Below are 18,969 nucleotides of genomic sequence, written 5' to 3' on the forward strand. Positions count from 1 at the left end.
ATAGAGGGATATGGGCCAAGTGCAGGCAATTGGGACTAGCTTAGTGGTATAAACTGGGTGACATGGACATGTTGGGCCGAAGGGCCTGTTTCCATGTTGTAAACTTCTATGATTCTATGATCTATGACACAGATTGAAGATAACTGGCAAAAGAACCATAGGGGAGATGAGAAGAAATGTGTTTACATGGGGAGTAGTTGTGATCTGGAATGCTCTGCCTGAAAGGGTGGTGGAAGCAGATTCAATAATAACTTTCAAAAGGGAATTGGATAAATACTTGAAAAGGAGAAATTTTCAGGGCTATGGGGAAAGAGCAGGGGAGTGGGACTAATTTGGTGGCTCTTTCAAAGAGCCAGCACAGGTACGATAGGCCAAATGGCCTCCTTCTGTGCTGTAAGATTCTATGATTCTATTAAATAAAATACCGTTTTCCCAAAATAATAATTAAATAGACTGGAGATTCAATTGAACAGTATTGATGAAAGAAAGGAAACACAAACACAGTAAAATATTTTAATGAAAGGATTAATCATGGACCAGCTGGGAGTGGGCTAGGAATTTTTAAAAATAATTTTGGGCTGGAAGTGGGACTGGGTATGTAACAATTTATATTGTGTAGGAGGAGTGGGAGCTAAGGAGTGAGGTCAAGAATATTTTCAAATGTGTTTTCATTCCAGTTGGGAGTTGGCATCTGTAGAGTAGGCGTGTGCTGGGGTTGGGGGGGGGGTGGGTTTAGGGTGTTCTGGGGGGGGATTTAGGTGTGGTCTTGCAGAGGGAATCAATCAATCACAGGCTGTCCTAAACCCACTGAGGGTAATTTCCACTTTCAGTACATGGGTGATAACCTGGCATAGCAGACCCACTCCCACTTGAGATCCCGTCCGATTTTTATCCCATTGATTTCAATTGGTTGAATTGTTGGTGTTTGGTACCATGGGCTGGTCCTTTTGATCTGGTATCACTGGAGGGAGAAAGTGTTTTGGCAGAATTGGGGATGGAATGTAGGGTTCGGTTCACTGGTCAGGGGTGAGGACAACCATGGGCTAGACAATACAGGGGTGGGAAGCCCAAGACATTTCTGCAAGCACCTAATTCCTGGACATCTGGGTCTCGGTCTCTGTGTTTCTCACAGCTGTCATTAATTAGAATGTATCAATTTTTTAACTACCAAAAGTAGTGATAACAATCAAACTTTGTTTGAGAAGCTTTTCAAATTCAACTTATTGGAAAGACATTGTCCGTCTTTCTCTCTTTCTGTTTCTCTCAACAACTTGTATTTATATAGCGCCTTTAACATAGTAAAACAACCCAAGGTGTTTCACAGGAGCATCATCAGACAAAATTTGATTCCAAGCCATATAGATATATTAGGACAGGTGATCAACAACGTAGGTTTTAAGGAGTGACTTAAAGGAACAGAGAGGTTTAGGGATGGAATTCCAGAGCTTAAGGCATGGGCAGCTGAAGGTACGGCCGCGAATTGGGGGGGTGATGGAAATCAGGGATGCGTAAGAGGCCAGAATTGGAAGAAAGCAGAGATCTCGAAGGGTTGTAGGGCTGGAGGAGGTTACAGAGATAGGGAGGGGCAAGACCAGGGAGAGATTTGAACACAAGGATGAGAATTTTAAAATTGAGGAGTTGCCAGACCAGGAGCCAATGGAGGTCAGCGAGCACAGGGGTGATGGGACTTGGTGTGTGTTAGGATACGGGCAGCAGAATTTTGGATGAGCTCAAGTTTGCAAGGTGGGAGGCCGGCCAGGAGAGCATTGGAATAGTCAAGTCTGAAGGTAACAAAAGCATGGATGAGGCTTTCAGCAGCAGATGGGCTGAGACAGGTGCAAAGATAGGCAATGTTACAGAGGTAGATGGAGTGGTGATGGAGAGGATATGTGGTCGGAAGCTCAGCTCAGGGTCAAGTAGGACGCCGAGGTTGCGAACAGTCTGGTTCAGCCTCAGACAGTGGCCAGGGAGGGGAATGGAGTCGGTGGCGAGGGAACGGAGTTTGTGGTGGGGACCAAAGACAATGGCTTCAGTCTTCCCAATATTTTATTGGAGGAAATTTCTGCACATCCATTACTGGATGTTGGATGTACAGTGTGACAAATCAAAGATGGTGGAGGGGTCGAAGGAGGAGGTGGTGGTGGTGAGGTAGAGCTGGATGTTGTCAGTGTATATGTGGAATCTGAGGTGTTTTCAGATGATGTCACCGAGGGGCAGCATGTAGATGAGAAATAGGAGGGGGCCAAAGATAGATTCTTGGGGGACTCCAGAAGTAACAGAGCGGGAAGAGAAGCCGTTGCAGGAGATTCTCTGGCTACGACTAGATAGATAGGAATGGAACCAGGCGAGGGCAGTCCCACCCAGCTGGACAACGGAAGAGAGGTGTTGGAGGAGGATGGTGTGATCAAAGGCTGCAAACAGGTGGAGAAGGATGAAGAGGGACAGTTTACCATGGTCACAGTCACATAGGATGTCAATTGTGTCTTTGAAAGGCCGTTTCAGTACTGTGGCAGGAAATCTGATTGGAGGGATTCAAATATGGCATTGCAGGAAAGATGGGCACAGATCTGAGGCGACAACATGTTCAAGGACTTGAGAGGAAAGGGAGGTTGGAGATCTCTGAGCTAGATATGATTTTACAAGTTTGTGGAATGTTTATAATTGAAACACAAACAAAAGCTGCACTAGATATGTAACCAGTAGTCTCTTATGTTTGAAATGAACCTTTTTCTTTCAGTCGCTTACTCTTTTTTTAAAAAAACACTGAACATAAACTTTACCTGAATAATATTTTTGAAATTTGCCCTCTAGCTTTTCTTCAAATAATTTTGAAAACAACCCAAGAAATATCGCGAGAGACTGTGAGAGTAGCACCAAAACATTTGGGTTAACTAAATGCTACTAATGTATCTGGGGAAATAGTGCACTATCGCACATGCTCAGACTGTAGGATCTGCCTTTAACTCAGTCACAATAGCTCTGAGTAAAAATATCAAATCCAAGTCTTGGCTTTTAGAAGTAATTGTGACCAAGTAAAACCTTCAATAAAGTTATTAAAAGGCTGAAATTGGGCTACGAGTCTCCCCACAGCTCATTTGGGCCAAATACTGTAACAGTCTATGAATTTTGCACTGCCGATGCCCTGAATGACTTTGACTTTGACTTTGAAAGGTGGGGTCCAGCAGTAGAACTGAAACCAAACAAAAGGGAACTAGTAAACCTACAACAAATAATGGTGCAACGCTAAGAACCCGAAAGCATCAATCTCACAAAAGTCAGTCCAGCTTGCCCCTGCGGGAGTGCGTGTTGCTTCAGCTTTTAACTCGTGCTGAGTGTGGCCATACATCAGAATACACCAACAGCGAGGACCTGCCCCTAACATTGCCAAAATGAATGCTGCAAGGAGACTTGTGCCACAGAACAGCAACAAGCCTCCTGCGCTCCTCACCCCATCCCATGCCTAGCGGAAAACCCAGGGCAAGTGTAAATCGGGTGCACTGACCCTGAACCTATTCTGTACCTGGCATGTCTACACCCAGCATAAAGGAGGAGAATTTCAGCCCTTGAAAAGGCACAAAAGACAATTGAATGGGTGAATTTTGTTGTTCTGTTGTGAAATTAAAAAAATTATACAAGACCTTTCTTTGACATTTGAAATTTCAGTTACTGAGAAAAAATTGGGTCTAAGATCCTTTCAAAAAGCATTGAGTTATTTGGCTGGTTTACTTTTATTTTACTCTTGTTTTAGTTTCTTTTGTTGGCTCTCCTGACTGGGCATTCGGGATTGGTTGTTTTCATAAACCCTCTCAGTTTCTGACTGGCCGTTTCCTAGCCACCCTACCTTGCTTTTGATTTGTATTCCCGAGCTCTTCAGCTTTGATTCGCTGCTATTTTACTTTGAGCCAATCAATAAAATGTGGTACCGAAAGTGTGATGCAAAAAATGTGACAAAGGAAGCAAGCGTTACAAACGGGAGGTGCGCACTAGACTCAAGACTTCTACATTACTTTTCGGTACTCGTACATCTATTATAATCTGTTTTAGTGAGGATAAGAATATTACAGCAACCTGAGTATTTTTTATTACTTTAATATTGGGGTCGGTTTCGTTATCATGGTACGAGTTGAAAACTTTAAAGAACAAATGCTGGCCCAAGGAGATTGTTATTCTGTGAGGTAAATAGCAATGCCAGGGTCAGAATTCACAAAAACCTGCCTATAAATTGACTAGATAATCACATTATATAGGAAGTGAGACTGAGTGATGGGAACCAAATTAAAAGTAGGAAACAATTTTTGCAACTCATTAACTCTCCATTAGGATGATGTATTTGTATGCTAGATATGATCTTAAAACATTACCATTTTCTTCTGCTGGGTATTTAGCTGTGTCTCAATATTCTTCTTTTCCAATGTCAACCTATTCATCTGATCCAGTCTGCATGTGTACTGTTTGGTGAAATCTGTAAGCTCCGCTTGCAGCGCTGATAGTTTATCCTGTATTGGGACAAGATTAAAAAATAACACATTATTGTTCTCAGGTGATGAATGGCTCTCTATTGTTCAGAAAGCCCTCATCTTGTGGTAAAAGGACTTTTTTAAATGCGTGGTTCTGAATTACAAAAAAATTAAACTCTAATGCTGTACCTTTTTGATTTTAAGGATAATTCAATCTGCACTTTCAATTACAAAAGAAACGAGTGAAACTTTCCAGGTTCATGTACAGTTATTGTTAAAGAAAGAGATTACTAACCCCAGGAAAAAGGGACCACCCTCCATGCACCACCCCAAGTTCTTTGCAATTCTCTTCATTAGTCTTATTACTGCCCGCACTGGTTATTTCCCCATTACCCTCCTTCCAACTGCTCTGTATCTGTTCTATACTCGGTGTGTAGTATTTCATAAGAAATAGGAGTAGGCCACATGGCCCCTGGAGCCTGCTCTGCCATTCATTCAGATAATGACTGATCTTCAACCTCAACTCCACTTTCCTGCCTGATTTCCCCATATCCCTTGATTCCCCTAGAGTCCAAAAATCTATCTATCTCAGCCATGAATATACTCAACAACTGAGCATCCACAGCCCTCTGGCAAAGATTCACAACCCTCTGAGTGAAGAAATTCCTACTCATTTCAGTCTTAAATGGTCGACCCCTTTATCCTGTGACTGTGCCCTCTAGTTCTAGACTCTCCAGCCAGGGGAAACAACCTCTCAGCATCTACCCTGTCAAGCCCCCTCAGAATCTTGCATGTCTCAATGAGATCACCTCTCATTCTTAACTCCAGAGAACAGAGGCCCATTACACTCAACATCTCATAGGACAACCCTCTCATCCCAGGAATTAATCTAGTGAACCTCCATTGCACCGCCTCTAAAGCAAGTATATCCTCCCTTAGGTAAGGAAACCAAATCTGTACACAGTACTCCAGGTGAGGTCTCATCAAAGCCCTGTACAGTTGTAGTAAGACTTCCTTACTCTTGTACTCCAACCCCCTTGCAATAAAGGCCAACATGCCATTTGCTTTCCTAATTGTCTGCTGTATCTGCTTGCTAACTTTTCGTGTTTCTTGTACCACAACCTCAAGTCTCTCTGGACACCAACATTTAATAGTTTCTCAACATTTAAAAAATATTCTGTTTTTCTATTCTTCCTACCAAAGTGAATAACCTTGCATTTTCCCACATTATACTCCATCTGCCACCTTCTTGCCCACTCACTTAACCTGTCTATATCCCTTTGCAGACTCTGTGTCCTCCTCACAGCTTACTTTCCCACCTAGTTTTGTATCATCAGCAAACTTGGATACATTACACTCAGTCCCTTCATCTAAGTCATTAATATAGATTGTAAATAGCTGAGGCCCAAGTACTGATCCTTGTGGTACCCCACTAGTTACAGCCTGCCAACCTGAAAATGACCCATTTATCCCTACTCTCTGTTTTCTGTCTGTTAACCAATCTCCTATCCATGCTAATATATTACCCCAACCCCTTAAGCCCTTATCTTGCATAACAACCTTTTTATGTGGCACCTTATCGAATGCCTTTTGAAAATCCAAATATACTACATCTACAGGTTCCCCTTTTTTTACCCTGCTCGTTACATCCTCAAAAAACTCTAATAAATTTGTCAAACACGATTTCCCTTGCATCAAACCATGTTCACTCTGCCTAATCATATTATGATTTTCTAAGTGCCCTGTTACCACTTCCTTAATAATGGATTTTCCTGACGACTGATGTCAGGCTAACTGGCCTGTAGTTCCCTGTTTTCTCTCTCCCTCCTTTCTTGAAAAACGGGGTTACATTTGCTACCTTCCAATCCACTGGGACCGTTCTAGAATATAGAATTTTGGAAGATCGTAACCAATGCATCCACTATCTCTGCAGCCACCTCTTTTAGAACCGTAGGATGTAGGCCATCAGGTCCAGGGGATTTATCGGCTTTTAGTCCCATTAGTTTCTCAAGTACTTTTTCTCTACTGATAATTATTTTAAATTTCTCACTCTCGTTAGCCCCTTGGTTCTCCACTATTTCTGATATGCTCTTTACATCTGTCTTCACAGTAGAAGACACAAAATAACTACTTTTCTTCCATTCTGTTGCTCTTAAGTAGGGAGAAGTAGTTGTGAGGGGCAGTAGCAGGATTTGAGGGTGTGAGTGCAAGCAGAAAGGAGGAGCAGTGAAGTGTTCCCTGCCTTCTGGAGGAGACCATGGGAAGCGGGGAAGAGGATTGATTGAGCTGGGGTTAAAGTAGGGTCCTGTAGGGCTGTGCAGAGTACGAGATGTGAAGGGGAGTCTTGCCTTGGTCAGATCAGGTCCTGGGGCCAATGCTGGTGCCATTGGTATTTCCTGCCACCTTTCTCCATGCCTGTTGACGGATTTGTCTTGGAACCAATTGCCCATCCATTGGGAACAGGACCTTCTTCCTGCTGGTCACTTGTTCAGTCAGCACTTCCCCCACTGCCTCAGGGAACCTCGGGGCCCTGGATTCAAGGGGTTCTGTTCAATCATTTGGCAGCTGCTGCACAATCCTGCTGGTCGTTGTCCCCCATGATACAAAACACCTCCCTTTTAAGGTGCTGTCGGCCTTTATGTATCGGCCAGACTGCTATACCTCCTGCCCTCCTATTTACTGAGCTGCCTATAGTGAGTGTTTCACACTAGCAGCTCGCCCATTTAATTCAAATCAGAGGCAACAATGACCATCGCAAGGAACACCTGCTGACGACTCCAGCCAGCTGTAGTATACACCCACCCGCAGAATGCTCCATGTGAAAACTGCCCCAGATATGGTTCTGCCCAATGGGTGAAGAGAAGGAAAGGGTGCATGCAATCAGTCAAAAAGAGAGATTAGCTTGTTGGGTATGATGTTTCCTTAGAGTTGAAAAGTGATCTCTTGAAAAGTACACTGTCCCTCTGCCAATGCAACCTGGTTCCTGGTTTGCCTTTTTCACAATGGGCTCCATTGTAAGACCTGTTTTCTGATGCGCCTCTCAAGCTAAGGCAAATTAAGATACCTGAAGGTAACTTGTATTATCAATCGTTTCCAGCCTGGAGCTTTGCGCAACAGGAGGGGGTATCATAATTGGTTGCCTTGTTCTAGGACTGTACAATTTTCTGTCCATTGATGGACAATTGTGTGCTCACAAATCAGTGACAACAACAACAAAAACAACTTGTATTTATATAACGCCTTTAATGTAGTAAAAACGTCCCAAGGCGCTTCAGACAAAATTTGAGCCACTTAGAGATATATATGTCTGTCATCAAGACACGTGATCAAAAGCTTGGTTTTAAGGAGTGACTTAAAGGAGGAGAAAGAGATGGAGAGGTTTAGGGAGGGAATTCCAGATCTTAGGCAGCTGAAGGCAAGGGTGCCAATGGTGGAGCAATGAAAAATTGGGGATGCGCAAGAGGCCAGAATTGGAGGAGTGCAGAGATCTCAGAGGGTTGTAGGGCTGGAGATTGAGGGGCAAGGCCATGGAGGGATTTGAACACTAGGAAGAAAATTTTTTAAATCAAGGCATTGCCAGACCAGGAGTCAATTTAGGTCAGTGAGCACAGAAGTGAAGTCCTGACCTCTGTCCAAATTTCCAATTTGCATCCTGTTGCACCAAGTGTACCGAGCTATGAAATGCATCCCATGGTTAAACAAACACCTGGTCACCACCCTCGCCAGTGTCCTTTTGTTACTACTGTAAATATGACAAGCACTTAATACGCTGTAAAGGTGCTAACCTCCCTTTGTTTCATTTCTTTGTGGAATCGAGTTTCATTGACATCAACCTTCCCTTTCAGCTCTTCCAAGGTCATGTTCACTGACAGAGTTTGCAGTGCTCCCAGATTAACGACACGACCAAACTTCAGGATCATTTCTTGATAGCACTTTTCTTCCAACACTGTAATAACACATTGTGGTTGTAGTTTTAAAACGTATACAACGTTAAATCTATAATAATAAAATATGGTGCATGTGTGCATTTCCTGTCACGTGACCATTACAATTCAGGCATCACATTTGAACAGCTGTTTGTTGATTGGCTGAAATCAGAACTGAGGAGGAAAGCAGTGAAAAAACAATCAATGAAAAACTACTGACAACTTATGAAAACTACCAATCCTAAATGGTCAGTCAGGAAGACCTACCAATCAAATTGTTCAAAACACTGTCTATTTCCTTTCTTTCTCTCTCTCATTCCTTATTTCATTCTCTCTGTTTCTTTCTTTCTCACATGAAGATGGGAATGTACAGGACCAGAAAGACCATGGAGAGCTATCTCAGTGCCCTGGAACGATCATATCCCATAATATCTGCATGGTCCTATAACAGATTTTTCTCCAAGAACGTATCCAGCTCACTCGAATACAGTCAGGCCCCACTGCCCACCTGGGAGCCCATTTCATACTTTCCACCCTCCCTCTTCTAAGTTTGAGGCTCTGCCCTCTTGTAGAATCAGTGATTACATTAAACATATCGATGTTTATCTTGTCTCCCTTTACGATCCTCAATCCTTCTAGAAGACCATCTCTGAGCCTGGTCTTCTCCAGTGTGAACATTCCCAGCTTCTATCCCCTGTCCCCTCGCTAATCCCAGCTCTCAGTTTAGTTTCCCTTCCCTGCACCCTCTCCAATGCCTGGATGTCTTTCTCATAATACAGGGCCCAGAATTGTACCCAGTGCTCCAGGTGGGGCTGGACTAGAACTCCATACAAACTTAGTCACTTCCTGAGACTTTCTTCTATTCTTCTGGCTATACAGCCCAAAGTCCAATCTACTGCTGCCCACTGTGCTGGTGGTTTCAGTGATTGATGCACCAGTTCGCCCCAACCCCTCGCCTGTGTCATGTCCTATAGAATCCCGTTTAGATTACATTGTCACTGTTTATTATCTTTTCCCAATCTCGTGCATTTACGTTTATAGAGTCATAGAGTTACACAGCACGGATAGAGGCCCTTCGGCCCATCGTGTCCGCGCCGGCCATCAGCCCTGTCTACTCTAATCCCATATTCCAGCATTTGGTCCGTAGCCTTGTATGCTATGGCATTTCAAGTGCTCATCCAAATGCTTCTTGAATGTTGTGAGGGTTCCTGCCTCCACAACCCTTTCAGGCAGTGAGTTCCAGACTCCAACCACCCTCTGGGTGAAAAAGTTCTTTCTCAAATCCCCTCTAAACCTCCCGCCTTTTACCTTGAATCTATGTCCCCTTGTTATAGAACCCTCAACGAAGGGAAAAAGCTCCTTAGTATCCATCCTATCTGTGCCCCTCATAATTTTGTACACCTCAATCATGTCCCCCCTCAGCCTCCTCTGCTCCAAGGAAAACAAACCCAATCTTCCCAGTCTCTCTTCATAGCTGAAGCGCTCCAGCCCTGGTAACATCCTGGTGAATCTCCTCTGCACCCTCTCCAAAGCGATCACATCCTTCCTGTAGTGTGGCGACCAGAACTGCACACAGTACTCCAACTGTGGCCTAACCAGTGTTTTATACAGCTCCATCATAACCTCCTTGCTCTTATATTCTATGCCTCGGCTAATAAAGGCAAGTATCCCATATGCCTTCTTTACCACCTTATCTACCTGTTCCGCCGCCTTCAGGGATCTGTGAACTTGCACACCAAGATCCCTCTGACCCTCTGTCTTGCCTAGGGTCCTCCCATTCATTGTGTATTCCCTTGCCTTGTTAGTCCCTCCAAAGTGCATCACCTCGCACTTTTCCGGGTTAAATTCCATTTGCCACTGTTCCGCCCATCCTGCAGACTGAGGCTATCCTCCTCGCTATTTACCACCCTACCAATCTTTGTATCATCAGCGAACTTACTGATCATACCTTTTACATTCATATCCAAGTCATTAATGTAGACCACAAACAGCAAGGGACCCAGCACCGATCCCTGTGGTACCCCACTGGCCACAGGCTTCCAGTCACAAAAACAACCTTCGACCATCACCCTCTGCCTTCTGCCACTAAGCCAGTTTTGTATCCAAAGTGCCAAGGCACCCTGGATTCCATGGGCTCGTACCTTCTTGACCAGTCTCCTGTGGGGGACTTTATCGAAGGCCTTACTGAAATCCATGTATACCACATCCACTGCGTCACCCCCTCAAAAAATTCAATCAAATTAGTCAGACATGATCTTCCCTTGACAAAGCCATGTTGACTATCCCTGATTAATCCTTGCTTCTCCAAGTGGAGACTAATTTTGTCCTTCAGAATTTTTTCCAATAATTTTCCTACCACTGATGTTAGGCTCACTGGCCTGTAGTTCCCCGGTTTTTCCCTACTCCCCTTCTTGAATAATGGTATTACATTAGCGGTTCTCCAGTCCTCTGGCACATCCCCTGTGGCCAGAGAGGTTCTGAATAGATGTGTCAGAGCCCCCGCAATCTCCTCCTTTGCCTCACACAGTAGCCTGGGATACATTTCGTCCGGGCCTGGGGATTTATCCATTTTTAGGCCTGCTAAAACCGCCAATACCTCCTCCCGCTCGATGTTAATATGTTAGAGTATATCACAGTCCCCCTGCCGTATTTCTATGTCTACATCGTCCTTCTCCATAGTGAAAACAGATGCAAAAAATTCATTTAGAACCCCTCCTACATCTGCCGGCTCCACACACAGATTGCCATTTTTGTCCCTAATGGGCCCTATTTTTCCCCTAGTCATCCTCTTACCCTTAATATACTTATAAAACATCTTCGGATTTTCCTTTATTTTGCTCGCCAGTGTTATTTCATGGCCCCTCCTTGATCTCCTAATTTCTTTTTTAAGTATCCCCCTGCACTTTTTGTACTCCTCTAGGGCTTCCTCCGTATTTAGCCTTTTGTATCTGCCAAAAGCCCTCCTTTTTTTCCTAATCCATTCTCGTATATCCCCTGACATCCAAGGTTCCCTGGAGTTCTTGGAACCACCCTTGACCTTTACGGGAACATGTTGCCATTGTATGGTCTCAATCTCCCTTCTGAAAGACTCCCATTGCTCTGATGCGGATTTTCCTACAAGCAGCTGATCCCAGTCCATTTTGGCCAGATCCTGCCTTATCCTATTAAAATCGGCCTTCCCCCAATTTAGAACCTTTATTTCCGGCCCCTCCCTGTCCTTTTCCATGACCACCTTAAATCTCACCAAATTATGGTCACTCTCACCAAAGTGCTCACCTACTAGCACTTCTTCCACTTGGCCGGCCACATTCCCTAGAATTAGGTCCAGTACCGCCCCCTCTCTTGTAGGACTTTCTACATGCTGGCTCAAAAAGCTCTCCTGGATGCACGTCAAGAATTTTGTACCCTCTAAGCCTTTTACACTCTGAGTATCCCAGTTAATATTGGGAAAGTTGAAATCCCCCACTATTATTACCCTATTATTTGCACAATTTTCTGAGATTTGCCTACATATCTGTTCCTCTATCTCCCCCTGACTGTTTGGGGGCCTATAGTACACTCCCATCAAAGTGCTTGCCCCCTTTTTGTTTTTAAGCTCCACCCATATGGCTTCATTAGAGGAACCTGCTAATATATCATCCCTCCTTATGGCAGTAATTGATTCTTTAATTAATATTGCGACCCCCCCTCCTCTTATACCTCCCCCTCTGTCTCGCCTGAAGATTCTGTACCCCGGAATATTGAGCTGCCAGTCTTGCCCCTCCCTCAACCATGTCTCTGTGACAGCAACAATATCATACTCCCATGTGTTTATCAACACCTTCAGTTCATCCACCTTATTCGCAAGACTCCTTGCATTAAAATAGATGCCATCCAGCCTTGCCCTCACATATTTGCCCTGTCTTCCAAGCTGACTTGTTTTTTTCTCTATATTGGGCTGCACATCACCCCCTATTGTAGCTCCACTCTGTATCCCATCCCCCTGCCAAGTTAGTTTAAACCCCCCCCAACAGTGCTAGCAAACCTCCCCGCAAGGATATTTGTCCCGCTCTGGTTCAGGTGCAACCCGTCCGACTTGTACAAGTCCCACCTTCCCCAGAAGCAGGCCCAGTGATCCAGGAAACTGAAACCCTCCCTCCTGCACCAACTCTTTAGCCACGCATTCATCTGCTCTATCCTCCTATTTCTATACTCTAGCCCGTGGCACTGGGAGTAATCCAGAGATTACAACCTTTGAGGTCCTGCTCTTTAATCTGCTACCTAGCTCCCTAAATTCTTGATGCAGGACCTCATCTCCCTTCCTACCTATGTCGTTGGTCCCAATGTGGACCACGACCTCTGCCTGCTCACCCTCCCCCTTGAGAATGCCCTGTAGCCGCTCAGTGACATCCATGACCCTGGCACCTGGGAGGCAACAAACCATCCTGGAGTCACATTTACGGCCACACGTTCACGTTTATCCACATTAAATGACATCCACTACCCATCAGCCCAGCTCCCCACTCTATCCCAGTCCTTCGGTCTTCGATCAGCCTGTTCCCTATTGTTTGTAAACCTTCCTAGTTTGATATTCTTTGCAAACTTGGAGAGTTTTGGTTGTCCCCATTTCTAAGTAATTTCTGTAAACAGCAACAACCCCATCACTGATCCCTCACATACCCAACTAGTTACCTCCATGCTGATTCCTCACATACCCCACTGCTCCAGCCATTTTTCGATCTGTTTTGGAAGCACTCCACGTAAACACCTGTGGGACCTTTATCAACGTCGTTGCTAAAATTTTAACAAACTCAATTCCGCTGTCCATAAGGTTTGTTATTTCTTCAAAAGAATGCCAAGGTATTCTTCAGGCATGATTTACAGATTAACATAGGAACAGGAGGAGGCCATTCAGCCCCTCAAGCCTATTCTGCCATTCTATTAGATCATATCTGATCTGTACCTCAACTCCACTTACCTGCCTTTGATCCCTATCCCTTGATACCCTTACCCAACAAAATCTAGCGATCTCAGTCATAAAATTTTCAATTCCCCCCCACCCCCAGCCTTTGAGGTGGAGAATTGCATATTTCCACAACCCTTTTTCATACAAAGTGTTTCCTGATTTCACTCCTAAATGTCCTAGTTCTAATTTTATTATCCCCCCCCCCAACCCTTGTTCTGATTCCCCCAACAGAGGAAATAATTTCTCTGTATCTACCCAATTGAAAGCCTTTATCATTTTAAAAATCTCAATTAGATCACCCCCCAACCTACTAAACTCAAGGGAATACAAACCTTGACATAGCCTGACTTCATAATTTAACCCTCTAAGCCCTAGTATTATTCTGGTGAATCTGCGCTGCACCCCCTCAAAGGCCAATATATCTTTCCTGAGGTGCGGTTCCCAGAATTGACCACAGTATCTCCAGATGGGGTCCGACCAAGGAAGGGGTCCGACCAAGGCTCTGTACAACTGAAACGTCCTGTGGATGTCCGCACGGCTTCCCCCTGAGGTGCTGCTTCAAGGTGCCTATAGTGTGTTTGATAGGCCTCATTAGGTCTTTGCTCAGTGGCTGTCTGGATGAGGTCATGAGCCAGAGCTGCAAAGGGTGGCCTGAGTCTCCCAGGAACCAACCTTGCAGTCTGCCATCTTCAAATGGTCCAGCCACAGAATGTTACTGTAAACTGGAGACTGCTTTCTAGGCAGTGGGCATCGACTGGCATGATCCTGTGTTGCTGGCAGTCACTGACCACCTGCACGTTAATTTAGTGGAAGCTCGTGTGGTCCATGTAGGTCATGGATTGTACGCAGGAGCTTATGGCCACATGGTGCCATTTTTCACTCCAGGTTCTGTGATGTGGAAAACTACTGGATCCTCTCATTCTGCTGCTGGTTTCCCATGGCCAAATTGACCAAAGTGTTTCCCTGGCAAACAATCTCTCAGTGACCTGCTTGGTCTAACTGCGTGCGGTAGAATTAACCCTGAGACAGAAAGGTTCAGGCCCTGGAAGGCACTTTTTGCTCACATTCTCAGTTTGGTGTGCCTGGGTCTGTGCACATGGCTGCATTGAAAAGGATAGTCAAAGGCTGTTTGTGTCTGCATAAGCAAGCATGCATGTCTGACATGAGCAGAAATTTTCTACAATTAAGCATTGGGAAGACTGAAGCCATTGTCTTTGGTCCCCGCCACGAACTCCGTTCCCTCACCACCGATTCCATCCCCCTCATTGGCCACTGTCTCAGGCTGAACCAGACTGTTCGCAATATCAGCCCTATTGACCCTGAGCTGAGTTTCTAACCCATATCCTCTCCATCATCAAGACCGTCTACTTCCACCTCTGTAATATTGCCCATCTCCGCCTGCCTCAGTCCATCTGCTGCTGAAACCCTCATCCATGCTTTTGTTACCTCCAGACTCAATTATTCCAATGATCTCCTGGCCGGCCTCCCATTTTCCACCAACCGTAAACTTCAGCTCATCAAAACACTGCTGCCTGTATCCTAACTCACACCAAGCCCCGTTCACCCATGACCCCTGTGCTCGCTGACCTACATTGGCTTCCAATCCGGCAACGCCTCGATTTTAAAATTCTGATCGCTGTGTTGAAATCCTTTCATGACCTCGCCCCTACCTATCTCTGTAACCTCCTCCAGACCTACAACCGTCTAAGATCTCTGCACTCCTCCAATTCTTGCCTCTTGCGCATCCCCGATTTTCTTTGCTCCACCATTGGCGGCCGTGCCTTTAGCTGCCTAGGCGCAAAGCTCTGGAATTCCCTTCCTAAACCTCTCTCGCCTCTTTAAGATGCTCCTCAAAACCTACCTCTTTGACCAAGCCTGTCCTTACATCTCCTTATGTGGCTCGGTGTCAAATTTTGTCTGATAACGCTCCTGTGAAGCGCCTTGGATGCTTTACTACATTAAGGGTACTATATAAATGCAAGTTGTTGTATCTCATCAATCCTTTCATCCTCTTCATCTTCCAAATCTTCCTATATTTAAAAGGGGAGATAGAACAAGTCCAGGGAACTATAGCTTAATGTCGGTGGTAGGAAAGATAATGGAATCTTTACTCAAAAGATGTAATAGAAAAACATCTAGAAACCAAAAATATAACAAAGAATAGTCAGCTTGATCAACCTTATTGAATTCTTTGAAGAAGTAACAGAAGGAGTAGACAAGGGTAATGTAGTAGATGTAATATATTTGGATTTTCAAAAGACCTTCGATAATGTACCACATAGTAGACTTCTGGCTAAGGTCAGAGCGTGTGGAGTCAGGGGACAAGTAGCAGAATGGATAGCAAGCTGGCTACAAAACAGAAAACAGAGAGTCAGGTTAAGGGTAACTACTCAAGACTGAGAAAAGGTGTGAAGTGGTGTTCCCAGGGATCGGTGCTGTTGTTCACCATTTACATTAATGATTTGGATTCAGGAATCGGAAGTGCAATTTCAAAATTTGTGGACAACACCAAATTGGGGGTATGGTTAATAACGAGGAGGACTGCGTCAAAATAGAAGAGGACATCAATAAACTTGCAGAATGGGCGTGTAATTGGCAAATGAATTTCAATATAGTTAAGTGTGAGGTGGTGCATTTTGATAGGAAGAATAAGGAGGCCACACACTACTTGGATAATAAGAGTCTAAACAGGATAGAGGAGCAAAGGGACCGAGGGATACAGATACAGAAATCAGTAAAAGTAGTTAATAAGGCCGTAAAAAAAGGCAAATCAAGCACTAGAGTTCATTCCTAGAGGGATAGAATTGAAATCCATGACCTTCTGACTCAGAGGCACGTATGACACCATTGAGCCAAAACTGACACCTAAAGGTTCTTATCAATTCAACAGATACCTTGGAAACTTTTTATACATCATTTTGCATCATTGCAGTTAAACTGCAGCTGGAATTAAACTGAACTGCTGCCAACTAATGCTTAGCAGGTCCCGCATAACTGTTCAAAATTTAATACGAGTATTTTACACCTGAATACATGGCAGAGTTTGGATCACCATGAAGCTGAAAGTGCTTTCCATCGACAGAAGCAGGTGGTGTACCTGCCTGCAGGTGATTTCTGAAATAACTTTCACCTCTTCCCAACATGCAGCAATTACCTGCTATTTCAGCTTCCATCTCTGCTTTGTCCCGCAGAAGTTGGACATGTTGCTGCCGCGCTTGTTTATACAGCTCTCGCTGCTCGTCCTTCTCCACCTGCAGTTCTTTGATCCGCTTTTGCAGCGACATTAAAGCCGGATTGGTGAAGACCAGCCCTGGTACAAGATCATTCGGCATGTCTCCATTGACAATATACTCCACCTGTCGTGACGAGAAACCGTGCAGTATTCTTAGATTATTGACAGACACTGGGACAAACAACAACAACAACTTTCATTTGTATAGCACCTTTAATATAGTAAAACGTCTCAAAGCGCTTCAACGGAGCATTATCAGACAAAATTTGACACCGCGCCTCATAAGACAGTATTAGGACAGGTCAAGCTTGGTCAAAGAAGTAGGTTTTAAGGAGTGTCTTAAAGGAGGAGAGAGAGGCGGAGAGGTTTAGGGAGGGAATTCTAGAGCTTAGGGCTTAGGCAGCGGAAGGCACGGCCGCCAATGATAGAACGATTAAAATCAGGGATGCGCAAGAGGTAAGAATTGGAGGAGCTCAGAGATCTCTGAGGGTTGTAGGGCTGGATGAGGTTACAGAGATAGGGAGGGGCGAGGCCATGGAGGGATTTGAAAACAAGGATGAGAATTTTAAAATCAAGGTGTTCTCGTACCAGGAGCCAATGTAGGTCAGCGAGCACAGAGGTGATGGGTGAATGGGACTAGGTGTGAGTTAGGATGGGCAGCAGAGTTTTGGATGAGCTCAACTTTATGGGGGGTGGAAGATGGGAGGCCGGCCAGGAGAGCATTGGAATAGTCCAGTCTGGAGGTAACAAAGGCATGGATGAGGGTTTCAGCAGCAGATGAGCTGAGGTAGGGGTGGAGACGGGCGATGTTACGGAGATGGAAGTAGGCGGTCTTGGTGATGGAACGGATATGTGGTCGGAAGCTCATCTCGGACAAATTGGACACCAAGGTTGAGAACGGTCTGGTTCAGTCTCAGACAACGGCCAGGGAGATGGATGGAGTCGGTGGCTAAGGAACGGAGTTTGTGGTGGGGACCAAAGACAATGCTTCAGTCTTCCCAATATTTAGTCGGAAGAAATTTTTGCTCATCCAGTAATGGATGTCGGACATGCATTGTGACAAATCAGAGACAGTGGAGGGGTCAAGGGAGGTGGTTGTGAGGTAGAGCTGGGTGTTGTCAGCGCACATGTGGAATCTGACGTGTTTTCGGATGATGTCACTGAGGGGCAGCACGTAGATGAGAAATAGGAGGGGGCCAAGGATAGATCCTTGGGGAACTCGAGAGGCAACGGTGCAGGAGTGCGAAGAGAAGCCATTGCAGGTGATTCTCTGGCTATGACAAGATAGGTAAGAATGGAACCAGGCGAGGATAGTCACACCCAGCTGGACGACGGAGGAGAGGCATTGGAGGAGGATGGTGTGGTCAACCGTGTCAAAGGCTGCAGACAGGTCGAGAAGGATGAGGAGGGATATTTCACTACGGTCACAGTCACATAGGATGTCATTTCTGACTTTTATAAGGACCGTTTCAGTGCTGGGTCGGGGCGGAAACCTGATTGGAGGGTTCAAACATGGAGTTGAGGGATTCAAACACGGAGTTGAGGGATTCAAACACGGAGTTGAGGGAAAGATGGGCATGGATTAGGGAGGCGACAACACGTTCAAGGACTTGAGAGGAAACACAGACAGACAGTGGGTGCCGTATTAGATTATTGGGATGTATCAACAATGTAAGTATACCCTTTCCTTTCCTAAATATAAACTAAAGGATACAATTCTAAAGGGGGGTGCAGGAACAGAGAGACCTGGGGGTATATGTGCACAGGTTGTTGAAGGTGGCGGGGCAGATTGAGAAAGCGGTTAAAAAAGCATATGGAATCCTGGGCTTTATAAATAGATGCATAGAGTCAAAAGCAAGGAAGTTATGTTGAACCTTTATAAAACACTGGTTCAGCCACAACTGGAGTACTGTGTCTAATCCTGGGCACCGCACTTTAGGATGGATATGAATGCCTTGGAGAGGGTGCAGAAAAGATTTACTAAAATGATTCCAGGGATAAGGGACTTCAGTTAAGTGGATAGACTAGAGAAGTTGGGGTTGTTCTCCTTCGAGCAGAGAAGGTTGATAGGAGATTTGATAGAGGTGTTCAAAATCATGAGGGGTCTAGACAGAGTAGGTAAAGAGAGATTGTTCTCATTGTTGGAATGGTCAAGAACCAGGAGGTCACAGATTTAAGGTGATTGGCAAAAGAATCAAAGGCGACATGAGGAAAAACTTTTTTACACAGCGAGTAGTTATGATCTGGAATGCGCTGCCTGAAAAGGTGGTGAAGGCAGATTCAATCGTGGCTTTCAAAAGGGAATTGGATAAGTACTTGAAGGGAAAAAATTTACAGGGCTACAGGGAAAGGGCGGGGGAGTGGGACTAGCTGGATTGCTCATGCAGAGAGCCGGCACAGGCTCAATGG

At 44.9% G+C, this 18,969-nt stretch overlaps 1 protein-coding gene across 1 annotated transcript in view; it reads right to left on the reverse strand.

Annotated features, from left to right (window-relative positions):
• LOC137327067 (cilia- and flagella-associated protein 44) overlaps positions 1 to 18,969 on the reverse strand; it is a 216,166-nt gene that overhangs the window by 7,399 nt on the left and 189,798 nt on the right. Inside the window, exons 31-33 of the mRNA XM_067992476.1 lie at positions 16,483 to 16,684; positions 8,243 to 8,403; positions 4,362 to 4,496 (exon numbers count right to left, since the gene is read on the reverse strand). Of these exons, the coding sequence (XP_067848577.1) occupies positions 4,362 to 4,496; positions 8,243 to 8,403; positions 16,483 to 16,684 (498 nt within the window). The remainder of the gene's footprint in view (positions 1 to 4,361; positions 4,497 to 8,242; positions 8,404 to 16,482; positions 16,685 to 18,969) is intronic.

This window comes from Heptranchias perlo, chromosome 11, assembly GCF_035084215.1.
Source record: "Heptranchias perlo isolate sHepPer1 chromosome 11, sHepPer1.hap1, whole genome shotgun sequence".
Classification (NCBI taxonomy): Eukaryota; Metazoa; Chordata; class Chondrichthyes; order Hexanchiformes; family Hexanchidae; genus Heptranchias; species Heptranchias perlo.